The 21,580-nt window shown below is 56.2% G+C and overlaps 1 protein-coding gene across 5 annotated transcripts in view; it reads left to right on the forward strand.

Annotated features, from left to right (window-relative positions):
- The window catches only part of NOL4L (nucleolar protein 4 like), a 128,340-nt gene that overhangs the window by 82,207 nt on the left and 24,553 nt on the right, over window positions 1-21,580 (forward strand). For 2 of the 5 annotated variants that reach the window (XM_045806961.2, XM_087853673.1), the window contains exon 5: window positions 17,746-17,887. In XM_045806961.2, the coding sequence (XP_045662917.2) occupies window positions 17,746-17,887 (142 nt within the window). Of the gene's footprint in view, window positions 1-9,350; window positions 9,509-16,859; window positions 17,198-17,240; window positions 17,458-17,745; window positions 17,888-21,580 lie in introns of those variants that run through there. The other 3 variants (XM_087853675.1, XM_087853676.1, XM_087853674.1) reach the window with 3 other exon arrangements.

Here is a 21,580-nt window from a genome sequence, read left to right on the forward strand (position 1 = left end):
CTCTGCATTTAAGCTTCACAGCAGCCTTCAGAGAGAGTCCCTGTTGTCCCCCAGCTTAGAAATGAGAAAACCGGGGCGCTTGGGTGGCTCAGTTGTTAGGCGTCTGCGTCTGCCTTCAGCTCAGGGCGTGATCCTGGCGTTCTGGGATCGAGCCCCGTGTCAGGCTCCTCCACTGGGAGCCTGCTTCTTCCTCTCCTACTCCCCCTGCTTGTGTTCCCTCTCTCGCTGGCTGTCTCTCTCTCTGTCAAATAAATAAATAAAATCTTAAAAAAAAAAAGAAGAAGAAGAAGCTTTTTTTAAAAAAAAGAAAAGAAATGAGAAAACCAAGGCTCAGAGAGGTTAGGTTGCCTGCCTGAGGTCACATCGAGGAAGGACCTGAATGCAAACAGAACGCAGCCCAGTCACCTGCTCTCCTGCTCTACCCCCTGGTGCTGCCCAACAGGCACATGACTCCAGCCATCAGAAAGGCCTCCTTGCACTAGCTCTGCCCCCAGAACACTCGGCTGTTACCCGCACATCCCCCAACTGCAGGCTCCGTCAGGAAGGGGTTTAGGGTGAAAATGGGAAGTGCTGCCCACCCCTTTCTCTTGACAACCTGTCCCTACATCCCAGCATGTGTTCCCTGGAACAGCACCAGGTGGCTGCAGTGTCTTACAGATGGCGGGGGGCCCTCGCCCTTTCTCCAGTCGCCTGCTGAAGAGTCAGCAAGACTTTCGTCCCTGAGGACTCCCGAGGCCCAGCTTCCCTCAGGGGTTGCATGGAGAAGACTTGGGGTCCCACCAGAGGCTGCCTGGCTTGGAGCAGCCCCAGCCGGTTGCCAGTGCCCAGCCTGAGGGAAACCTCCGGCTGCACGGAGGGCCCATACTTGCTCTGGCGGGTTTGGCCCTGCTCTGCTGGAGGCTGGTGAAGCCTGACTCCACGTGGTCTGGCTTGGGCATCCCACCTTAGCAGGGCCCACCACGCACTCTGAGGACCAACACACTCTGGTTCAAACCCTAGCACAGCCACTAGCTTCTAGTCTATGACTGTGGGCATGTCCCTTGGTCTCTGAATGCCGGTTTCCTCACTATTGGGTGACTGGATGAGTCATTTAATCTTCCTTCCAGAGCCCCTACTCTTCCTGTGCAAAAAGGCAATTAATATCAACCTTGTTATTTGGCTGATTCAATAAAGTAACATATACCACCACCCCACGCAGGTGCCTGGTGCAGAGGGGGTCGCAGTAATTCATTACACCGAGCTTCAGGCTGCTCAGCCACGGTAACTGGCTTTGGCTTTTTTTTTTTTTTCCGTTTTCAAACTTTTATTAAAAAGTATAACACACAAACAGAATAGAGCACATATCATTAAGTGGACAGCTCATAAATTTAAATTTTTTCCAAACTGAATCCATCTCCTGCGACCAAACATTGTCAGCACCCCAAAGACCCCCTGTGCCCCCTCCCAGTCACTATCCCCAGCAAGGGTGACCCGTACCCTGCCTCGATTGGTTTTGCCTGTTCTAGAACTTTATGTAAGTGGAATCATACAGGATGTGCTTTTTTGCTCACAAGCCTAAGTTTGTGAGCATCGCCTGTGTTGTGGCGCATGCCTCTAGGTTGTTCTTTTCTGTTGCCGAGTGGTGTTCCACAGCCTGGATGTGCCCCCACTAGCCATTCTCGCTGGTGGACACTGGGCTCGTTTCCAGGTGGGGGCTACTGTGAATCGTGTTCCATGACCATTCTAGTACGTGTGCTTTAGGGCGCCTCCGTACCCATTTGGTCGAGTGCACACCTGGGAGTGCAAGTGCTAGGTTGCGGGCTGGCCTTGGCGTTTTGGCTGAGCCTCTGCAAAGGCTCTAGGAAAGAAGGAAGAGGGAAGAGGTGAGGTGCACGCTCTGTGGGAGGGGCAGAGTGTGGCCCGCGTCGCCCACGGTGTGCTTAATCCAGAGCTCCGCTGCAGAGCTCGGTGCTGTACTGAGCAAAGGGCAGGACGGGGTCCTGAGTGAATGCAGTGATGAGTTCTTACCTGGTGCACCGTGCTGCCGGGGACTGTGCCGCCTAGAGCCTGTCCCAGCCCTGAGAGGCCATGCTCGTGTGGGGGAGATGAGGTAGAAAGCAGGAAATGGGACGTATCACAGGAGGGAATGAAGGAGTGACGGCGACCTGCCGCAGGAGCCAGCCAGGTGGTCTGTGAGATTGGCGCTCTGGCTTCAGAGGGGTCCCGATCTGGCAGGGATGGAGGGTGTCTTTGTGGATGGCCTAAAGCATCTTTCTACCGAGCGAACACCCATGCATTCCGCAATGCCCACCTTAAACGTCACCTCTTCAGTGCTGCGCTCCAGGATCCGCTACGTCCCTCTCGCGTGCTATGCACTTTCCTCCCAGCAGGTCCCACAACTGTCAAGTACAAACTGAATGTACGTCCTGTGATCATTTATTTAGTTTCTCTCTCTCCTGCTGGCCTGCAGGCTCCGAGAGGGCAGACCTTCTCTGAATTGTTCATTGCTGGGTCACCCATATTTACCATGGCGCCTGGCATGGGGTAGGGGGTCTATACATATATGTGGAAAGACATGTGCCTGAAAGCACACATGATCAAAGGAATGGAGGGGTCACACATGGGTGACTGGGGCACAGAGATATGAGTCTGTCTGAAGCAGAGGCGGCAGTTTGGAACAGAAGGATATAAGGCCAGCAGGGCTGTGGGAGGCCTCGAACACCAGGCCAGAGAGCTGCAACTTGATTCTGCCAGCAGCTGGGAGCCATTGAAGGTTCTGGAGTAGGAGAGTGAAATGAACAGAGATTAATTGATGACACTTTAAAGCAACACATCACTGAAAAGGAGACTGATGAAATTGTACTTTTAACCTATTGTGATTGTTAGGAAAGTGTATTTCAATAAGTCAGGCTCTTTTAGTTTTATCTGTAATGGGAAATTTATCTAAACAGAGAAGGAATGAGGAAGCAGAATTGGACAGTTTCTCCTAGATTTCAGCAAAGGTGTCAAACTGGCTATGAGGCTGCAGCCAGCTGTGTAAAAATCAGCAAATGCAAAGAGTAAGTGGTAAATGCGAGGTACCACCTAACCCTCAGATCAAGTATTTTGAATTCAGGCATGTGTGAGGTCCTCGGTGCTTCCATCCATGCTCCTCTGTCCTGCTGAGATGCTCTCCCTACTTGCCACCTATCACATTCCTCCTGCCTTCTTTGGTTCGGAGTAGATGTCACCTCTTCCAGGAATCCCCTACCCGAAGCCCCTCCTTTCTCCATGATTGTCTGCACCTAGAGCGCCTCTCTGCTATGACCTGGTTTTAATTGGACAGTTTGTTGAGGGTAGAGGCGAGTGTTAGCCCTATCAGGCATTAAAATATATTCTAGAGCTATAATATTGGGACAGGAATAAATCAATAAAATAGATTAGACAATTCTGAACGTGATGGGAAATCAGCGTGGTATAATGTTGGCATTTCTAATTCGTGGATAAAGATGTATTATTTAAAAGATGGGGCACCTGGGTGGCTCAGTCATTTGAGTGTTGGACTCTTGGTTTCCCCTCAGGTTGTGATCTCAGGGTTGTGATCTTAGGGTCGCGGGATTGAGACCCTGTGGGGCTCCACGCTCAGTGGGAAGTCTGCTTGAAAGAGTCTCTCCCTCTGCCCCTCCCCCCACTCACTCGTGCTTGTGCGCACGCACTCTTTCTCTCTCTTTAAAATAAATAAAATGAATAAAATCCTTAAAAAGAAAAAGGAAAAAAGAAAAGAAAAGATGATATTAGGACAATTTGGATAGCGATTAAAAAAAAATACAAACTAGGGCGCCTGGGTGGCTCAGTCAGTTAACCATCTGCCTTCAGCTCAGGTCATGATCCAGGGTCCTGGGATCAGGTCCTGGGATCAGGCTTCCTGCTCAGCAGGAAGTCTGCTTCTCCCTCTGCCCCTCCTCCCACTCGTTCTCTCAATCTCTCTCTCTCTCAAGTAAATAAATAAAATCTTAAAAATAAAATAAGTACAAACTAGATCTTTACCTCACTACTTATATGGAGATAAATTACAGATTGAATACAGATTTAGGGCCCCTGGCGGGCTCAGTCAGTAGAGCATGTGACTCTTGATCTCAGGGTCCTGAGTTCAAGCCCCACAGTGGGCATAGAGCTTACTTAAAATGATTTAAGTATAATGAAGCTATGAATGCTCTACAAGAAAACATAGGTGAATTACTTTTATAATCTTTGAGTGGAATAAAACCCTTGTTTTGACCTGAAACTCTTCAGCCCTTACAGAAGAAAAAAAAATTGAGGGTCTAAAAATGTAAAATTTCCATATGGCAAAAAAATCCCATCATAAATAAAAAGACAACAAAAGGACAATATATTTGCAAAATATATGACAAAAGATTAAAATTCCTTCATTAAAAAAAAAGTCCACCAACTTAAATAGAGGAATGGGCAAAGAATATGAACAGGTTGTTCTAACAAGTGCATGTGACCAATAAACACACGATACACAGAAATATAATGCCCACACTCCCTAGGAAGAGAGGCAAAGGGAAATAAGACATACCATTTTTCACCTCTTAGATTGACAAAGACAAAAGAGATTGCTAATACTAAGCACTGACAAGCATGTCATGAAATGGGAACTGCCACACATTGCTGGTGGCCGAGTAAACTGGTACAGGATTTGTGGAGGGGAATGGCCAAAATTGTGAAAATCCAGAATCCTGATAATGATGATAGAAGCTGCCATTTACCAAGTACTTGCCCTGGGGAGGAGATCAAACTGCATTTTGTGCCCTGACCTCAGAAGTCATACACTCTCATTTCCACAGTATCTCGTTGCTTCCACAGCTATTTATTGTGACGGGGGACTGGCGTGTGATACCAGGAGGTAAGGATCACAGGGTGCCATCTCAGACGCTGGCCACCACAGTGTCTAGTTGCAAAGAGGAACTTTTTAATGTTTTTTGAGAGAGAGAGAGTGAGCTCCCACACATGCAAAGGGGTGGGGTGGAGGGGCAGAGGGAGAGAGAGAATTTCAAGCTGACTCCACGCTAAGGACAGAGCCTGACGTGGGGCTTGATCTCGCCACCCTGAGATCATGACCTGAACCTAAATCAAGGGTTGGATGCTCAACCTACCGAGCCACCCAGGCGCCCCTCAAAGGGGGAACTTTTCGTGTCAAATAATACATTAAGCACACTATCTTATTATCCACTTTGCAGATCAGGAAACTGAGGCTTAGAGAGGTTTAAGTGTGGTGCCTAAGGTCACTTGTCTAGTGTGAGAGTCAGAATTTGAACTGGTCCCATTTGGCTAGACCCTATTCGACCTCCTCACTGGTGTCCCTGCTGCCACTCTCGATTCCTTATAATCTCACCTCCTCTGGTCTAAAAACACAATTCAGATTGCATCATTTCCTCACTCAGAATAAAATCCACACACCTTACAGTCATGTACATGGCCCTGCATGCTTGGTCCTAAATACCCTCTCACCCCCCGCCCCCGCCACCCCGGCCCATCTCGCCCTGGCCACACTGGTCACCTTTCTGTTCCTCAAACATGCCAAGTCCCTTCCCACCTCAGGGCCTTGGCACCAACTTTTCCCTCTGCCTGGAAAACTGCGCCCCCAGCGCTTCACCCAGTTGTCAACCTCAGCCACCCCGGGGTCAGGGCACACATCGGCTTACTCCCGAGAGGGACCTTCCCTGCCCACTCAGCGCAGAGCCCACCCTTGTCTCCACCTTCAACGCCTGTCTCCACCCCACCCCTCCCCCCCTGCCTTCCTGGGCCTTTCCACCCATCTCCACCTCACTCCTTGTTTCTAGGATCCAACCAAGATTCGAACTTTGCATCTAGTTGTTACTTCTCTGTAGCCTCCTGATTTAGAACAGCCGAATTAATAACAATGAATCTTTTGAAGAGTCAGGACAGTCGTGGTGTGGACAGTCTCTCTGGGTTTCTTGTCCGATTTCTCTTCATGATCAGATTCAGGTTAAGCATTTGGGGGAGAACACAACATGGTTGATTACTGCAGCTCGTCAGGAGGTGAGCACGTTAGGTCAGGTTGGCCCCACTTTGGACACTGCTGAATTTGATCACATGGTTGCAAGGTGTCTGCCAGTCTCTCCATTGTGAAGGTACATGTTCCCTTCTGTCATTAGTAAGTAATTTATAGGGGTAAATGGGTTTTTAAATGCTTTGAGATGCTTGAACAGAATCCTCTCTGATCAGACTAAGATCCTGCTATTCCTAAGGTCCCCCTGGTTCCCTTGGCCAGATCTCCACTTGTGGAGTATGCTCGTTTCATCTAGGAATCTGCTTGGAGGGGGCTGCTGCTTAAGAAGCTCTATGGAGCAAATGCCCTGCCAATTGTCCATTTACAAAAACACTCACTGTTTGCAGAGCCTGACATGAAGGGGACATGAAGGCAGTACTGCCCTCTTAAGCAGGTGGGAGCAGCCTTCTCTGCCCTAGTCTCCCACCAGACTGGGGCTGAAAGAAGGGACACATCACTGGGAGAATTAGTGGTCAAGAAACTAGGTCATGCCATTCCTTGTTGGGACCCGTGCTATGGCCACTTTAAGGATCGAGGGAGTTGTCCAAAGGCACAAGGACACTGAAAGCAACCGGCACAAGGTTACTCGAGGAGTGGCAGCTCCTGCAGGAATAAGGATCCGGGAGATTTCTGCAGGCTTCAGCACACAGGAAAACTCACCTAATTTTCGGTGCTGCTAAACAGCCAGGTTTCTCTAGGGCTCCCAACTGCTTTCTGTGGGCTGAGTGGGGCTGAGGCTGTTTTATCTCAGGGATGGTAAATGAGTTCACATTTCATGCCTAGAGAAAATCACTGCTCTGCTCTCCGGGGCGGTACTGGCTCTCTTTTATTAGTCAGAGAAGAGGTGGGTTATCCGGGTTCAGTTCCACCTTTGAACTTCAGTCGGATTTGGCTTTGTGTTTCAAGCCCAGATGTCCGCCACTGCTGTGAGATAGTGACTCGGGCCAGGACAAGTCAGAGGTCTCTAGAAATGTGGTGGAAAGAGATGGGAAATCCGGGGCCTGAATTATTTCATTTTCAGAGTGAGGAAGGGCATTTTCCATGTTGGAAATGCCCACATCTCCCTGGATGAACTGAAGAGTCATGGCCACTAATTAAAATTCTAAAAATCATTATTGGACACCAACATGTGTGGATGTGGACACGAGTGATGCAGCCTCCAAACCGTCCCCCCACTACAGAGGATGAGAAGTAAAGATCTATTAGAGAAAACTGGGAAGGGTGCGTTGGTTTGAAAACACATTTGATTTCGTGGATAAAAGGTGCTAATGAATAACGTGCTTAGAGCCTCTTTTAAAAACAGAGTGTAAATTCTATATTGACAGAAAAACCTTTAGCGTGCGTGGAAGTCTGCTCTGCGTGCCTTTCATGTGTTGCCATCTTTTTATTTTTCTAATGGGTGAATGCTGAGCTCTGAACCTGTGGTGTTGTACTTCCAACTCGCACCTGTAGAGGGAGCCTTGTTTACCTCGGATTGTTCACAATGCAAAGCTTTCAGTGAAAGAAAGAAAAAGGCTTTTAGAGAAAAAAGTTGGAGGGTTAAAGGCAGTCTGTTCCAAATTGCAAACAATCGAGATGGCTCTCTTGTTTTTTCTTCTTTGCTGGTTCCACTGTGAATGAGTTGTAGCGTAAAGTCAGGAGAAATTGCCCTTCTTTTTCGGTTGCGACTAGAGGGTCCGAGAGGTGGGATCGTTGTTGGTATTTTTGTTTTGTTTTGTTTTTTGACCATTTCCTCACAGAATTCCACGAGGGCAGCTCCTCAGCCCTGTTAAAGCACAGGCTTTTTCTGAAGGCTGATCCGTTCTAACAGAGGTGGTGAATCTGAGGAGGGGGACATCTATCTGCCCTTGACCCATCTTCTCTGCTGGGGTCTAATTGTGCTGTTTGGGGGACGAGCGAGTTATGTTTTAGGCTGAGTCTGAGGTTGCTTGCAGGTTCAGGGTCCCCCCACCCACCCCGCGGCGCCCCACGCGGTCTTCGCCTGCACCTCGGGCGGAGAAGGTCTGTCAGTGCGCGGGAGGACGGCGTCTCCGATCCGCACGGGTCTTCCCTCTCCAGAGATGCTGTGTCTCCGCGGACAGTACGCGTCCAGGTCTGGGATGGAGCAGCATTCTTGATGTTGTCCTATTACTTTACAACTGGAGCTAGCGCGCCGTAAGGAGCCGGTACCCCGTGGTCTAGAGGAGCACAATGACCGGCGGGAGGAGTGGGGGCTGGTGGGGAGGGAAGAGAGAGAGAGAGAGTCCGCGGCGAGCGCTCGGGATCGCTGAAATGTTTGGGTCGGACAGGTGAACGCATCCTGGAGTCACTGGCGCCCGCCGGGGAGGAAGAAGGGGAGCTTGGGAGGGTGTAAACTAAGTGGTGGGAAAGAGACAAAGGAAGAGTGAAGAGGCGAGATGGTACGGAATATAGGGAGGGGGAGGGGAGAGGAGGGGGCAGAGAGGGTGGGCAGTGCGCCGAGGGGACCGAGCTTGAACTTGATCAAGAAAAGGGGGCCCTGAGATGGGGGTGCGGGGGGCCGGCAGAGAGCCGGCCACGTGCCTGGCTTTCCCAGACCAGTGTCTCGCGGGGAGACCGCCCGGGGACCCAGCAGCCCCGCCCAGCGAGGACCCGCGTCTCCGGGGAACCAGGAGACGCGAGGGGGTCCAGGGCTGCCCGAAGGCCCCAGGGCGCGGAGAGTTCCTAATGGTGCCTGAGTCACTTTCTTTGGGCCAAGTCTCTTCTCTCCTGGCCTGAACGCGGAGAGCCGGCGGGCCGGGTTCCCCCCCAACCCCTACCCCTAGACCCGATGACTGCGGCCTCCAGGAGCGAGGGCCGGGCACAGACCCCACCGCCTTCCTTCCTGGGCTCAGCCCAGGGCAAGAATCTTCCTCCAAGCGCTTCCCCCTTAAGAGCGCTCTCCCCCCGGAGCGCACGGCAGCGCGTCCAGTGCGCCCTCATCCCTCCCCCACTACCTGGCCCAGCACCCCCTCCTTCCACCTCCTCTCCCCCCCTCCCCGCCCCCCGGCCTCTCCCTCCTTTCTCCTCTCTCTGGGTGCCTCCTTTTCCTCTCTCTCCCCCTCCCCCCGTGCCCACTCCTCCCTCTCGTCAGCCCCTCCACCTCCTCCTCCTGCTGCTCCTCCTACTCCCCCAGCGTGCGCCCTCCCTGCGCTCCCCTCCCCCCGGCCCCCGCCCCGTGCCCGGTCCCGCCCCCCCTCCCCCGCCTCCCCGTGCCCGGTGCCCTCCCTCCCCCTTCCTCCCTCCCGGCCGCGGCGCCGCCGCCGCTGCCGCCGCCGCTCGCCTGGGCCCTCCCCCTGGCCACCCCCGCCCCCGGGCCGGGCAGTGACGCGCCGCGGCGGTGCCAGCCCCTCTCCCCGGGCGGCCGCGGCGGCAGCAGCAGCAGCAGCAGCAGCTGGAGCTGTGGGGCTGTCACTGCCGCCCGCCCCGCTCACTCGCCGAGCCCCACCGCCAGTCTCCGTCTCGCCTCCCGCCCAGGTACGGAGTCCGGCCCGGATCCCCGCGATCGGGCCGTTTCCGGGCCCCCGGCCGCCGCCCCCCTCCTGCCGCCGGCCGTTGAGCTGCGGTTAGGGGCTGGGGGGGCTGGGGGGTTCTGGGGAGGAGGACTGGGGGGAGCTTCCTGCGCTGGGGCTGAGGAGGGGGGCGCAGGGAAGCGGCTGCGCCCTGGGTGGAGTGGGCTGGGGCGGGGGGCGGGTGAGTGTGACCGAGTGGGGGGGGCGGGCAGAGGAGGTGCACTCTGGGGGCTGTGGGGTGCCCGAGAGGTGTGCCTGGCCGCGAGTGCCGGGGGGCCGCTGGGCGCACCCCACTCCCGGGCCGTGCGCGCCGCCGGTCCTGGGGGGCGGTGATTGTGTGCGCCGCGCCGCGGTATTGTGCGGCGGCCACACCGTTTGCAGCGGGCTCGGCACCGCGTCCCGGGGAGGAAGGCGTTCTCTGGCGGCCGGGTGGGGGCCAGACTCGGGTTGCCGCCACCGCGGCCGCCGCGAGAAGGGAAGTGGACTGTGTTTGGGGATCTGAGGACGGGAAGCGCTGAGTGGCTGGGAGGGGCTCCCTGCCTCGGCGCGGGGAGTTGAGACGAGGTTTGCAGAGTTGAGCCCACTTCGGCAGGCCCCTGTCCCTCCCCGGAGGGGACCGGTTGCCCTTCTCAGGTGTACCAACGGAGCGGAAGCCGGGGGCATCGGCTGCCCCTGGCGAAGGGGCATTCCTTAGTGAAGGGGACGCGTGGGGCGGGGGCAGCTGGCCGGAGTGAGGGCGCGCGTCCGCGTTAAGTTGAATTTACACCTCCGCCGGCCGCTCTCCGCTCTCTACCTAGCCCTCCTGGGCCGGACGCTTTCTCTCGTGGGGCAGGGTGGGGGTGTGCAATCCACATTTTTTATTCCAGCTGCTCGAGTTCAGAAGTGACCGCCCCCCGCCCCCCTTCCCACCTGGAGCAGCGTTTGCCAGAGTCCGGTCGCCCCTACTGGGCCGCGCTTCCTGGGGGAAGTTCTCATTAAGCCTGGCTAATTAGCATTATTCCTGGAGAAAGGTTAAGGTTAGACCGTCCTTTTCCTTACCAGGAGGCCCACCCCCCTCCTCCCCATTCCCTTCTCCCTTCCCCCTCCCCAAGAGCACAAAAGCACAAAAAGAAAGTGTGAAGAGGCGCAGATCAATGGAGAAGCCACAAACCCATTAATTCAAATGGAACCTTTTTCCCCCCTCTAAAACATTGATTTTTCTTTCTGTCTGCTCTGAGGGGAGATTAATAACCTCCTGATTTCACCTGAAATGGTGTTTGGACTCTGTGATTTCCTCCTCTTTCTGAGAAGGATTGTGGCTTGAAATAGATTCTCCCTTGAGATAAAGCCCTACTTATCCCAGAATCAGCTGGAAACCCCAGCCTGGGGCCCCCAGCCTACCAGGTGGGGGTTGTGGGGAGAGGTGTGTGGGGCTCTCACAGCTCCTCCGGGGAGAACCATCTGTGTGATGGGACTAGGGGTGACGTCTTGTCCCCTGCCTCTGGGCTGTAGGTTGGTCTGGGGGAAAGACCCATGGATGGCCCAGGCCCCGGTGGCAGTTTAGTCCTTACATAGTAAATTACCCCTTCATTGGAAAACCATTAGGGCCTAAATGTGTCTTTAAATAATACCAAGCTCCTGTCTAATCCCAGCTCTGGGCTTGTTTTATAGAGATTTTAAGACAGCACCTCCTCCCACACCCACTGTACCATGGCTGGGTGACACGACCCCGTTCAGCACCTTCCTACAGAACAGCGGGAGCAGAGCACCCCCAGAGCTTTCCTTCCAGCTAGGAAGGTGGATTGGGGGAACTTCTGTGGCCTCAGGCACCTTGAGCTCCTGTGGAGCCTGGCCACCCTGAGTTGCTTAAGAACTTTGTTGTCTTGTCTGGGTCCTTTCCTTGGAAGGAAACTCCTGCAGGGGATTAGCTCAGAGTGGCTCCTCTCCAGTCCTCCTTTTGGCTGGAAGAACCCCGTCTGCTGCAGCTCATCCCTCCAGCCACCCTCTTAAAGAGACCCCTGTTAATGCCAGGGCCTGGGGTGTCAGTGAGGCCCTCGTGGTGAGGAGTGCTGGGAAAACAGCCAGTTGCCTTTGCCTAGGAAACAAAAGCCCGTTTTACACTCGATACACTAGTAGGAAGGTGTTGAAAATGCTCACTCCCCGCATTCAGGCGTTCATGACAGCAAGGACAACAGAGCATCCCCTTAGATATGTGTGTTTCCGACAGACCCTAGGTATGTGAGAGAGAACACCAAAAAGGTGGTAGTGATTGGCTGTCTCAGCCCTCCCCCCCTCACATTTCCCAGAAGGGCCTCTATGACTTATGACTAGAGCAGAGCAGGTATGTTCGCAGGAAGGAGTGGAATTGTGCAGGGAGTGTCCCTGGGAGGCTGGCCTCCGCCCCTGGTGGCCAGGTGGGCTTGGAGTGTAGCAAGAACCGGCTGCCTTGGGACCCCACAGCTCCCAGGAGCTATGGATCTGACCACCCTAAGACTTCATTTGTGCAATCCCTTCACTACAGGGATTTGAACCCTTGTTGCTTTAAATCCTGGGGGTTTTTCGTCTTCCATTAATAAGCCATCTGATGAACTGAAGTGGTTAAGTTGGGGTCAAATGCGGTTCAGTACCTTCTTGGCATGCTCAGAAGGCTGTGTGTGTAATGCTCGCTGACACGAGACAAGGGGAAGAAGAATTTCCAGGGCCTGGAAGGAGCCTGCAGGTGCTCCAGAAGGAGGTGCTCACTTTCGACATCTTGGTGCCGCCCGCTTGGGGTAGAGCTAGTGCCGGGGCAACTGTCCTAGCCCCGTGATCTTTCTGGCAAGAGCTTCAGCCTCTCATCAAACAGACCACAGGGGTGAGACCCAGGGGTCTGTCTCCTGCCTGGCCCAGAAACACCTCCAGCACATCCCTGCCCTCCCCCCGCCCCCTTCTCTGAAACACACACCCGGGGCTCCTGGTCAGGGCTTATGGCTTACAATTGCACTAAATTCTCAGCAAATCCTCCTTCTTTTTTTTTTTTTTTTTTCCTCTCTCAAAGCAAGTGGTAGAGATAGAGTTACAGCTCAGAGGAAAGGCCTGGAAAATGTTGTGTGAGGCACGCCCCAGGATCCCTGTCCTGGAGGATGCAAATGGCTCAACTTCAGAGGCACCAGGAACCTAGTTCCCAAGAAATTGACCCCAGTTGTAAAATAATCAGGTTACTGATAGCACCTGCTCCTAGTTACCCGCCATGGATACAGGCGCGTTTCCACCGTTTCCCCTCTGCTCTCCCATTTTCTCCTCCTCCCAGGCTGGGCAGCGGTTGGTGCTAGTTTGCCTGCAGAGGAGGAAGGGCCACAGAACCTGGGTGGAGAGAAACTGAACCTGCCCATGAATTTTGGACTGCAGATAAGAGCAGGGAGGGTTTGGTCGGTTCCTCTCCTGCGCAGAGTCAGGGCTCTCAGACTGGGGTGTGTCCCAGCCGCTGGCTGGGTGCTGCCCGCCTGCTCCCCACACATTCGTGAGTTCCCTCTTCAGGAAGGCGGTTGTCGCTGCCCCCTTGAGACCCACAATGGCTCAGGCCCTTTGGTGCCGAATGATGGACTTTTATCAACAGGTGGCAAGGCTGTAGGCTTCAAGGTGTCTGAGGGCGGAGGTAAGAGGAGTGACTGGGCACTCACAGGGAGCCTGGCGAGAGAGGGCCCAGAAGTCCTGGATTGGATATACTCTTATTTTCTAATGAAAATGTCACTGAAGCTTGTTTACAGAAAGAGAGAAATTAGTAGACCAAATTCCCTTGAGCGTCCAGGAGGGAAAAGCAAGAGGTGACCTGTGACCCCTGGCTGAGCAGGGCGAGCACTAGGTCGGGGCAGCGGCCCGCGTCCCTGCGGCCTGCGAGCCTGCGCAGGCGGCCTCCCCCGGCTCCCTCCGGACTGGAGCGCACGCCCCGCGCGGCGGCGGCCGACTCGGAACCGTGCGAGCTGGTAATTGCCTGTGTAATGAGCCCGCTCCCGGACCCTTGGCTCGGTGCGAGTGGGTGAGGTTCCAGTCTGCCCTCTGCCACCGGGGGCTGTGCCGCGGGCAGGCTGCGCAGGGCTCTGGGCACGCTTCCCTCCCAAGACAGCCTCGAAAGTAAAGTTGTGGCAGCTGTGTAAGTGCGACCCGGACTCACTTGTTCGCGGTTTTTAAGTCAGGTTGACCACACTTGATTCTCCTAAAAAATGGCTGTAGCAGTAGTATCAAAATGTTAAATAGAACCAGCGCCTTCCACGCCAGGATTCGTGGAGCAGAACCCTGGCGGCCGGGAGAAGACTCTCGGGCCAGCTCGAGAGTCCGAGAGTCCGTAGGTAACACGGGAGGGGGATCCACAGCCCCCGGCTTCGGCGTTACGGGCGGGTCGGAATTTCTCGCTGGTGTCTCCCCCTAGGTAACAGGTCCTAGAGGAAAGGAACCTTAGCCCTCTGTCCCCAGCACAACACGAGCACATAGCAGATGCTCAGTAAATGTGGTTGCCTCATTGAAGAGAGCACGTGTGGGAGTGTGTGTAAATATAGCTTCGTCTCCCGTGAGTTTCCTTTGGGTCTCATCCGGACACATTTTGTCGTTACGGAGTCTGGCTCTCTCAGTTGAAGGGAGGAGGTGCGGCCGCCCTGCGCTGTGGGCCCTGGGAGCAGAGTGCCTGCGTTCGGAGCCCAGCTCTGCAACTAGCTGTGGTGCCCTTGGGCGGCCGGGGACAGGTCTCCGAGGGGCAGGTACCAGATCCCGAGATAGGCCTGACGTGGATGCCTTCTTTTTCTTTTTCTTTCTTTTCTTTTCTTTCCTTTTTTTATGGAGCCGTTCTGAGGAAATCTCCTAAAACCCTTGCCCCAAAGGCCCTCGTGTGTGGGCACTGGGTGTTCTTCATTATTGGGTGGTTGGGAAGTCAATATGACAGGTAGCTCACCTCTTTCTAATTAGACTTGTCGGGGGAGAGAAGGGTGGAGGGGGTCATTTTGGTGGACAGTTAAGCGATCTGAGTCTGAGAAACCCTAGGCTCTTGGCGGGGGGGGGGGGGGGGGTGGCTGGCAGCCGCAGCAGGGGAACACTGCAGGGCAGGTCGTGGCCGCCTGCCTGCCCGCCAGGATCCAGGTCTCACCTGGTCTCCGTTCAGGAACTGTGTGCAGTGGGGCCGAGTCCTTCATTGTCAAACTCGGGCCACGTCCTCATTCAACACCAGCATCATACCAGGCACTTGGGCCAGTTCATTGCATCTCACAGGCCTCGGCGGTGGGGGTCCAGAAAACTGCCAGCCTCGTCCCCACCCTTGGAAGGACTTGAGATTCTCCAGGGAAAGACAGGGCAAAGCCCCACGGTGTGTCGACACGCCCAAGCTGAGGGGCGTGTGCTCGGTGCTGGGACTGCCGTAGCAGCGGACAGATGGTGTAAGAACGAATGATGGAGACCAAGCCGCGGCTGGTGGGTGGGACAGGTGTGTGTTCAGAACTTGCACTGTGGAGTGCCGTGGTAGGGTGGGTATTCCAGCTGAGGGGGACAGCGGGAGCAGAGACTGGCAGGAAGGAGTATGTGCCTGGGCCTTCAGGATCGAACACCTCTGGCTCCGTCTCTTGTAAGTTCATGACCTTGGGCAAGCGCTGTAACCCCTTGGAGCCTCAGTTTCTCAGCCGTACAGGGGCTGGTAACGAGACCTACCTGGGGGGCCTGCGGGGAGGATGAAATGAGAGGGCCAAGGGGAGCACTTGGCACCTGATGAACTTTGGCGTCTGTGAATGTTTTCAGCTCAGCGGAGTGAGGGCAGAGTGTGGGCACCTTGAGCACTGCACCCAGCGGTCCTGCCTTTTCCCTGCTCCGCTCTCAGGATGCCGTGTGTTTACTGGAACAGTCCACAAGCCTTTCTCTGGGCTGCAGACAGCCCCGCCCGAGCGATGTGCGGGGATCACTCCTGTGTGGCTCTGCTGCCCCCGGCCTAGCCCCCTGGCCACAGTGGCCTCCTGGCTGCTCCTCAGACCCTCCGCATTCCGGCCCTGCTGGTGTCCGGAAGGCTCCCTGTGTAGACCCCCACATGGCAACCTTCCCCACTTCCTGCGGGCTTCCGCTCAGGTGCTTCCTAAGCATGGAGGTCCTCCCCGGCCACCTGACAGCCACAGCCCTGCAGGCCCTTCTCCCGCCTCCCCTGCTTTGTTCTGCCCTGGAGCCCTCCTCACCCCGGTGGTGATGTGTTTTTCTGCTGATTGTCCATCCCCTCCCCTGCTGGACGGTGAGTGCCAGGATGGCCAGGACTCTGTCTTCCCCCCTGCACAATTTCCCAGCACCTAGCAGGGTGCTTGGCTCATAGTAGGGGCTCGGTAAATGCTTGTTGACTGGATGCAAGCAGCGCTTTGAGTAGGTGGTGCTTCTGGATGCTAATAGATTCAGTCTTTTAAATCCTGAGTGTTTCAACAACACCCCAGGGCCGGGAGAGGGCCTTCCTACCTCAGGTCAGACCCTGAGCACAGCGTGCCCTGGGCAGCCGGGAAGGAGCGAGCACCCAAGCAAGGGTGCCCGCGTTCCTGGCTCCCGGAGCCTGGGTGGGCTCTGTACCTCCAAGGGTCCTCTCTCCGGCCAGCCTCCCCTCTCACTCTTAGGTTCCGTCCTGGGACTACAGGGGAGAGTGTTGTTGTCCCTCTGTGCCCTTTGTGCAGAGAGAGCCTTTTGAACATGTGTGTCCCTCCGGGTGCGAGAACAGAGTGAGTGAATGTGAGTGAGCGCGTTTTCACCCGAGGAAGACTGAGTGGATGTGCTCGTGCAGAAGGAGCAGGGCAGCCTGTGCGAGGGAGGCGGAGTGTAAGGGGGGTGGGGGGGGTGGGGGCGCGAGGGGGAGAGGGCACGAGAGGACACATGGCCTCTGTCCCCCGAGGCTCCGGGTATGCCTCGCGGGGACCCCCGAGCTGGGCAGAGCTGGCATGGTGGCCCAGCTCCCGTGCTCCAGAGCCAGCCGCAGAGGGTACACACTGGCTGCACAGAAGCTGTAAATTCCAGGAAACTCCCTGCCAGCCCAGCGTGGTGGGGGAGGGGTAGAGGCTAATCCACGCTGGTTCCCTAGCACTTGGAGAACAGATGTGTCCGCCTCGGGGACAGCCTCCGAAGAAAAGTTCGAACCAAAGCGTGTTTGCTCATTATAAAAGAGTTGTCTGTGAGGGGGCCCTGGAGGGGAGGCTTTTTTTGGGGGGAGGGAGGGGGGGCTCTGCCACAGGTCCTTACCGGGGGCCCACAGATGCCATTGTATCTTGCTAGAGGGGAGAAGGGGGGGGCGAAGCCAGCCGGGGTGTGGGAGCTGCTGGGTCATCTTTCTTGCATTGTACAGCCAGCTCCCAAACACAGTTGCTCGTAGCTCCTGAAAGAGGCCGGGCCAAGTAGGAGGTGGGGTCCCTTCCCACTGGAGGGCTGGATCGAAGGGGCCCTGCCCTGGGGGTTCCCAGATGACTGGCCTGGGGCTCACTGAAGCCAGCCAGGGGAGAGGAGGCAGGCGTGGTCCTCTCCAGCAGGCCCTCCGGCTGTTTGGAAGGCCCTGGCGGCCCCCCAGGTCCTTGAGCCAAACCCCCTTTGCGGTCTGATTCGAACCCTCCTCGCCTGCCCCACCCCCTTCCTTCTCTGCACTTCTGGGGCTGGCCTTTTCAGCCCTGGAAGCTGCCCAAGAGCATATCTTTGAAGCACAGCAAAGGTTAGGAAGGAGGAAGACAGAAATGTCCTCTGGGTTGGGGGAGTGGGAGAAAGGAATTCCATGCATGCTCCACGGGAGCGGGAGTTGGGGCGGCAGGCCTAGTGGGGGCGATGGGCTTGGCCTCGCAGTGCGGGCAGGTCCTGCTACCCCCTTCTGGCCGCCTGTCCCTGTGCAGTGAGCCCTCTTCCCGGGGCTGTGGGCAGGGAGTGGGGAGCGGTGGCCCTTGTTTACAGCGCTTGTTTCAACCTTGGCTCACAAGGGTAAGAGCCAGGCCCTGCTACCCGCCCTTACAGGATGCAAGACCTCGTAATTGTCTTCAATTACAGACAGCACGGCCCTCAGCCCTGGCTTCCGACAGGAACCAGAGCCCGAACCACTTCCACGGGGGGCAAGGGGAGCAACCCAGCCCCTACTGCAAGGTTTGGGGGCTGCCTGTGGCCTTTGGGCCCTTCCGAATACTCACCGGCCCCGGGGTTCACCAGAAATGCTGCTTTGGGGCTGCAGAGACCTGTGCCTGTTGCACATCCCCCTTCTTTGTCCCCGATCAGGATGAAACTTCTGTGAGCAGTGAAGATTTTGATATGAACGACTCCACATGGATGTCAGCTGACCCACACCTGGCCTCCAGCCTGAGTCCCAGCCAGGACGAGAGGATGCGGAGCCCTCAGAACCTCCACAGCCAAGAGGACGGTGAGTGACCCTTGGTGGCCGGCGAGGGAGGGGCCGCGCCCACTGCTGGGGGGCTAGGAATCTGGAGTAGTGGGATCTGGACTGAGGCCTCTGGGTGTGGCCTGGGCCTGGGCTTCCAGCTGCCCCTGGTGTCCTGGGTGTCTCTGCCGGTGCCCCGGCCCTGGTTCCAGGGGGAACAAGTCTTGAGGGTAAATGGATAGAGCTCTCGGGGGCTGGCAGCCCGACAGGGTGTCATGTCTGTGTGCCCTGATGCTCTCAGGCTGGTGGGATATGGATGTCGAAGTTACCGCAGTCCAGGTCTGGGAAGGTTCTTAGCCGGTGTGCCTGACCCAGCACAGTCCAACTGCCCAGCAGTGAAAGCAAGAGTTGGGCTTCTGTAGCTTGACATGAGGCTGTAGGACAGGGTCCCGGCCTATCACCTGTAAGCAGCAGCCAGTGTACTTGTCCACTGTGTGTGCCCAGCCTCCTAGGATGAGAAGTGGCCCGACTGAGGAGCTTCCCGAGCCCTGCGCCGCTGCCCTCTGCTTTCTCCTTGGGATGGGAGAGTTGGAGTCAGAAGTCAGATCCCAGGGGTCCACTCGAGCACTTCTGTGGAGCCCCCAGGGGGCCGGGGCTCTGGGGGCACCAGCGCATTGTCAGCTCTGCACAGCTGTGGGTGTGGGGTGGCACCTGTGGTCGTGTCTCTGGTGGGGCTCTGTCTGGTTTCCAGGGTGGCGATTGGGGGTGGGGGATGAGCCCAAGGCTGAGCCTCAGAGATGTGGGGTGTAGAGCCTGCAATTAGGAGGGGTCGAAGGTCGGGGCCTGGAATGCAGGAGGGAAGTGCAGGGTGAAAAAGGGGTGTAATGTTAACTCTGCGAAACGGGTTAGCCTTAAAGAGTAAATAAGGGGTAGGAGCCTTGCAGTTTGGGTCAAAGTTCGTCTCCATGGCAGAACCCGCGCCTGCCTCCCGACTGCCCTCACAGGCCTGAATCCGGCTTTGTCTGGGAGGAGACCCAGCCTGGAGGCAGCTGGGGAAGCTGGGCCAGGGGCTGCGGAGCCCAGAGGGTGGTTTTGCCAGGACTGGGGTAAAAGGCTTCTGGGAAAGAAAAGACTTTTGTGCCCTGACACCTCGTGAGGTCAGCAAGACCCCCTCGTGCTGTGAGCCTCCCCACCAGAGCCTCCCAGACCAATACCACCTCCCAGTATTCCCACGGGTTGGGGGCAGCCACATGCTGCTGGGGGCTCTGGGGCTGGGAAGTGCCCAGCAGCTGACCTCCCTCCTCATCTGAGCTGGTCGGAGGCCACACCCAAAGGCCACACCAAGGGCCAGGCCAGCAGAGTTCAGCCAAGGGCGTAGGATTATACCTTCCCAAGAAGGATCCAGAACATTTTTTTAAAAACCTGAGTAGTAGGACTGAATGGGGGCCATATTCCTTCAACTCATTCCTGAAAAATCCTTATGTTATTGTTGCTCAAAACCATCCTTTGGGAGTCTGATCTCTGTTGAAGACTCTTCGCAGGGAGATTTGGTGCTTTGGGTGGTGGGGGGTGGTCAACAGGATCAGGAAGTAGAAGAGAGTGTTTCTGTGGGGGTCACAGCCGCCTCAGCATCAGTTGCCCAGCTGCGTGGGGCTTGGTTGATCGTGAAGACGAGGTGGAGAGAAACAGAGAGACTGGTAGGGTCAGTGCACCCAGTGGCCGGTCCCACGGGAGCTTGACGGGGGGAGCCTACCTGGGTGTAGCCATGCATATCCCCCTGCCCCTCCCGTCGCCCCAGGCCCTCCTGGTACCAGCGCTGAGGGTGGCTGGCCTGCTGACAGTACACGGGTGTCTATCAGGGCAGGCAGCCAGAGCTGGAGACAGGCAGGATGGTGTTGACCGTGATACCATCAATTTAATTATTTAATCAGAGGCTGTGTCTGGAGGCTATGGGCTGATGTGCTGGCCAGAGGCAGACCTGGACCCGGTGCAGGGGGTCACAGGCCTTGAGAAGGCCGGCCCGGTCTCTGCTGCCCCTTCTGGTTCTAGATCTGTTGGTGACTGCTGTGTCTCTCCAGAGCAGTGGGTTTCCGGAGGGTTTTAGCTGGGTCCAGACCTGGAGGTCCCACCCTCCAGCCCCCAGTTCCCCTGTCTGAAGGTGCTCACAGTGTGGACACAGGCCGAGATCCTGCTCCCATCAGTGAATCAATGGGAGACTGTCGGACTACAGGGTGTTCTCATGTCCCCCATTGTTAATGACGGGCTGGGGTGGGGACAGGCCAGGCAGGGCCTCGGGGTGACCCTGTACTCCGAACCCAGCCAGTAGCCCTTCGTGGTGGCTTGCTGTGTGGTCTCTGGCCATTAGTCCTCCATGGAACCGGCAAATTGGAAAGATGAGGTCTGAAGCCCCCATTGTGAGTTCTGCAAGGCGCAGACCATGTCAGTCTTGCTCTCTGCTCTTTCCCTAGTGACTCTAGCCGCACGCTTGGCACGTTATAGGGGCCTGCTGAATATTTGTTGCCTAAATGAATAAAGAAACAAACATTTATCAAGACCTACCCCCGAGCGCACCATCCAGAGGGGATAGAGGCCCACTCCTTTTTGGGGACAAGTTGGGCTCTTTGTTGCTGAGGACATCCCCAATCTGAGCCCCTGGGTCTTTTCCCTTAGCCAGAAAATGTGGGGACCCCCAAGGCTGTGCCAGGTAGCACCACCCCTGCTGGGCAGTCATGCCACCCAGAAGCCTCTCAGGAAGTTGGGTGGTTTGCACATGGTTCACACCTGTTGGTGGGTGTGTCGGAGCCGTCCTCTTTCTCCATCCTTCTTCTCCCCCTCCTCCTCATCCTCCCCCCCCTTCAAACTGTAACAAATGCAGATGAAGATTGGCAGGCAGGACAGGTCCCAAGGCTGAGACCAGAAATGAATTAGCACACCCGCCCCCCGCCCCAGCTTGTGCCTGAGGCTCCCCAGGAGCCGGAGCGTGCCTGCTCGGAGACATGTGCTTCCCTCCCCCAAGTCCACCGCGGCCTGCAAGCACTCACATCACAGGTCTCTTGTCTGGGTGCTGTTCGTGGCTCCCTGGAATCATGGCGGCAGACCCTGGGCTGGGGGGCACCACGCGCACAGTGCTTCCTCTCTGGGGACTGTAGCCACCTCGGTGAGCACATCACTCTCGTCCTCACCTCAGCAGACGTGGGAGACGAAGAAAATTTGGGTGATCTGTCCAAACTCAGGCGGTAGTGCCTAGGCTGCATTGCTCTTTCCGCCTTGGCAGGTGTCGGCCATGCGTGAAGTTCCCCAGAGACGGGCAGGGAGCCTGGGAACGAGAGGAGTCTCCCCTCACATGCTCGGAGCACTGGTTTCTTGGGACCAGAGTGACCCAGGCTATTCCTGCTGCTGCCTCTTGCCCATGTGTGGCCGCGTCTTTTCCAGACCCGCTGCTAAGCCCTACCTGAGGCTTTGGGTCCGAATGGAGCTCTGTGCACATTGTAGGTGCCTAGAAAAGCGCTTGGCCCAGGGGCTGCCTTCTGGGGGGAGAGAGAAGCCAACTGTTGGGACTTTGTCCAGAGACACTGGAGTCTAGCATTGACTTGCGACCGAATAGTATGTCCATCTGTAATTACGCCCAGTCACGGGGATTCTGTGTGATGTCCACCTCTTCCCCCAGACAGCGTAGCACCTGGAAGCTAGGACCCCAGCACCCGGCACGGAGCAGGTGGGGGGAAGTGTCTGGTA

The sequence above is a fragment of the Ursus americanus genome, chromosome 22, assembly GCF_024610735.1.
Source record: "Ursus americanus isolate L20-20 chromosome 22, mUrsAme1.1.p, whole genome shotgun sequence".
NCBI lineage: Eukaryota > Metazoa > Chordata > Mammalia > Carnivora > Ursidae > Ursus > Ursus americanus.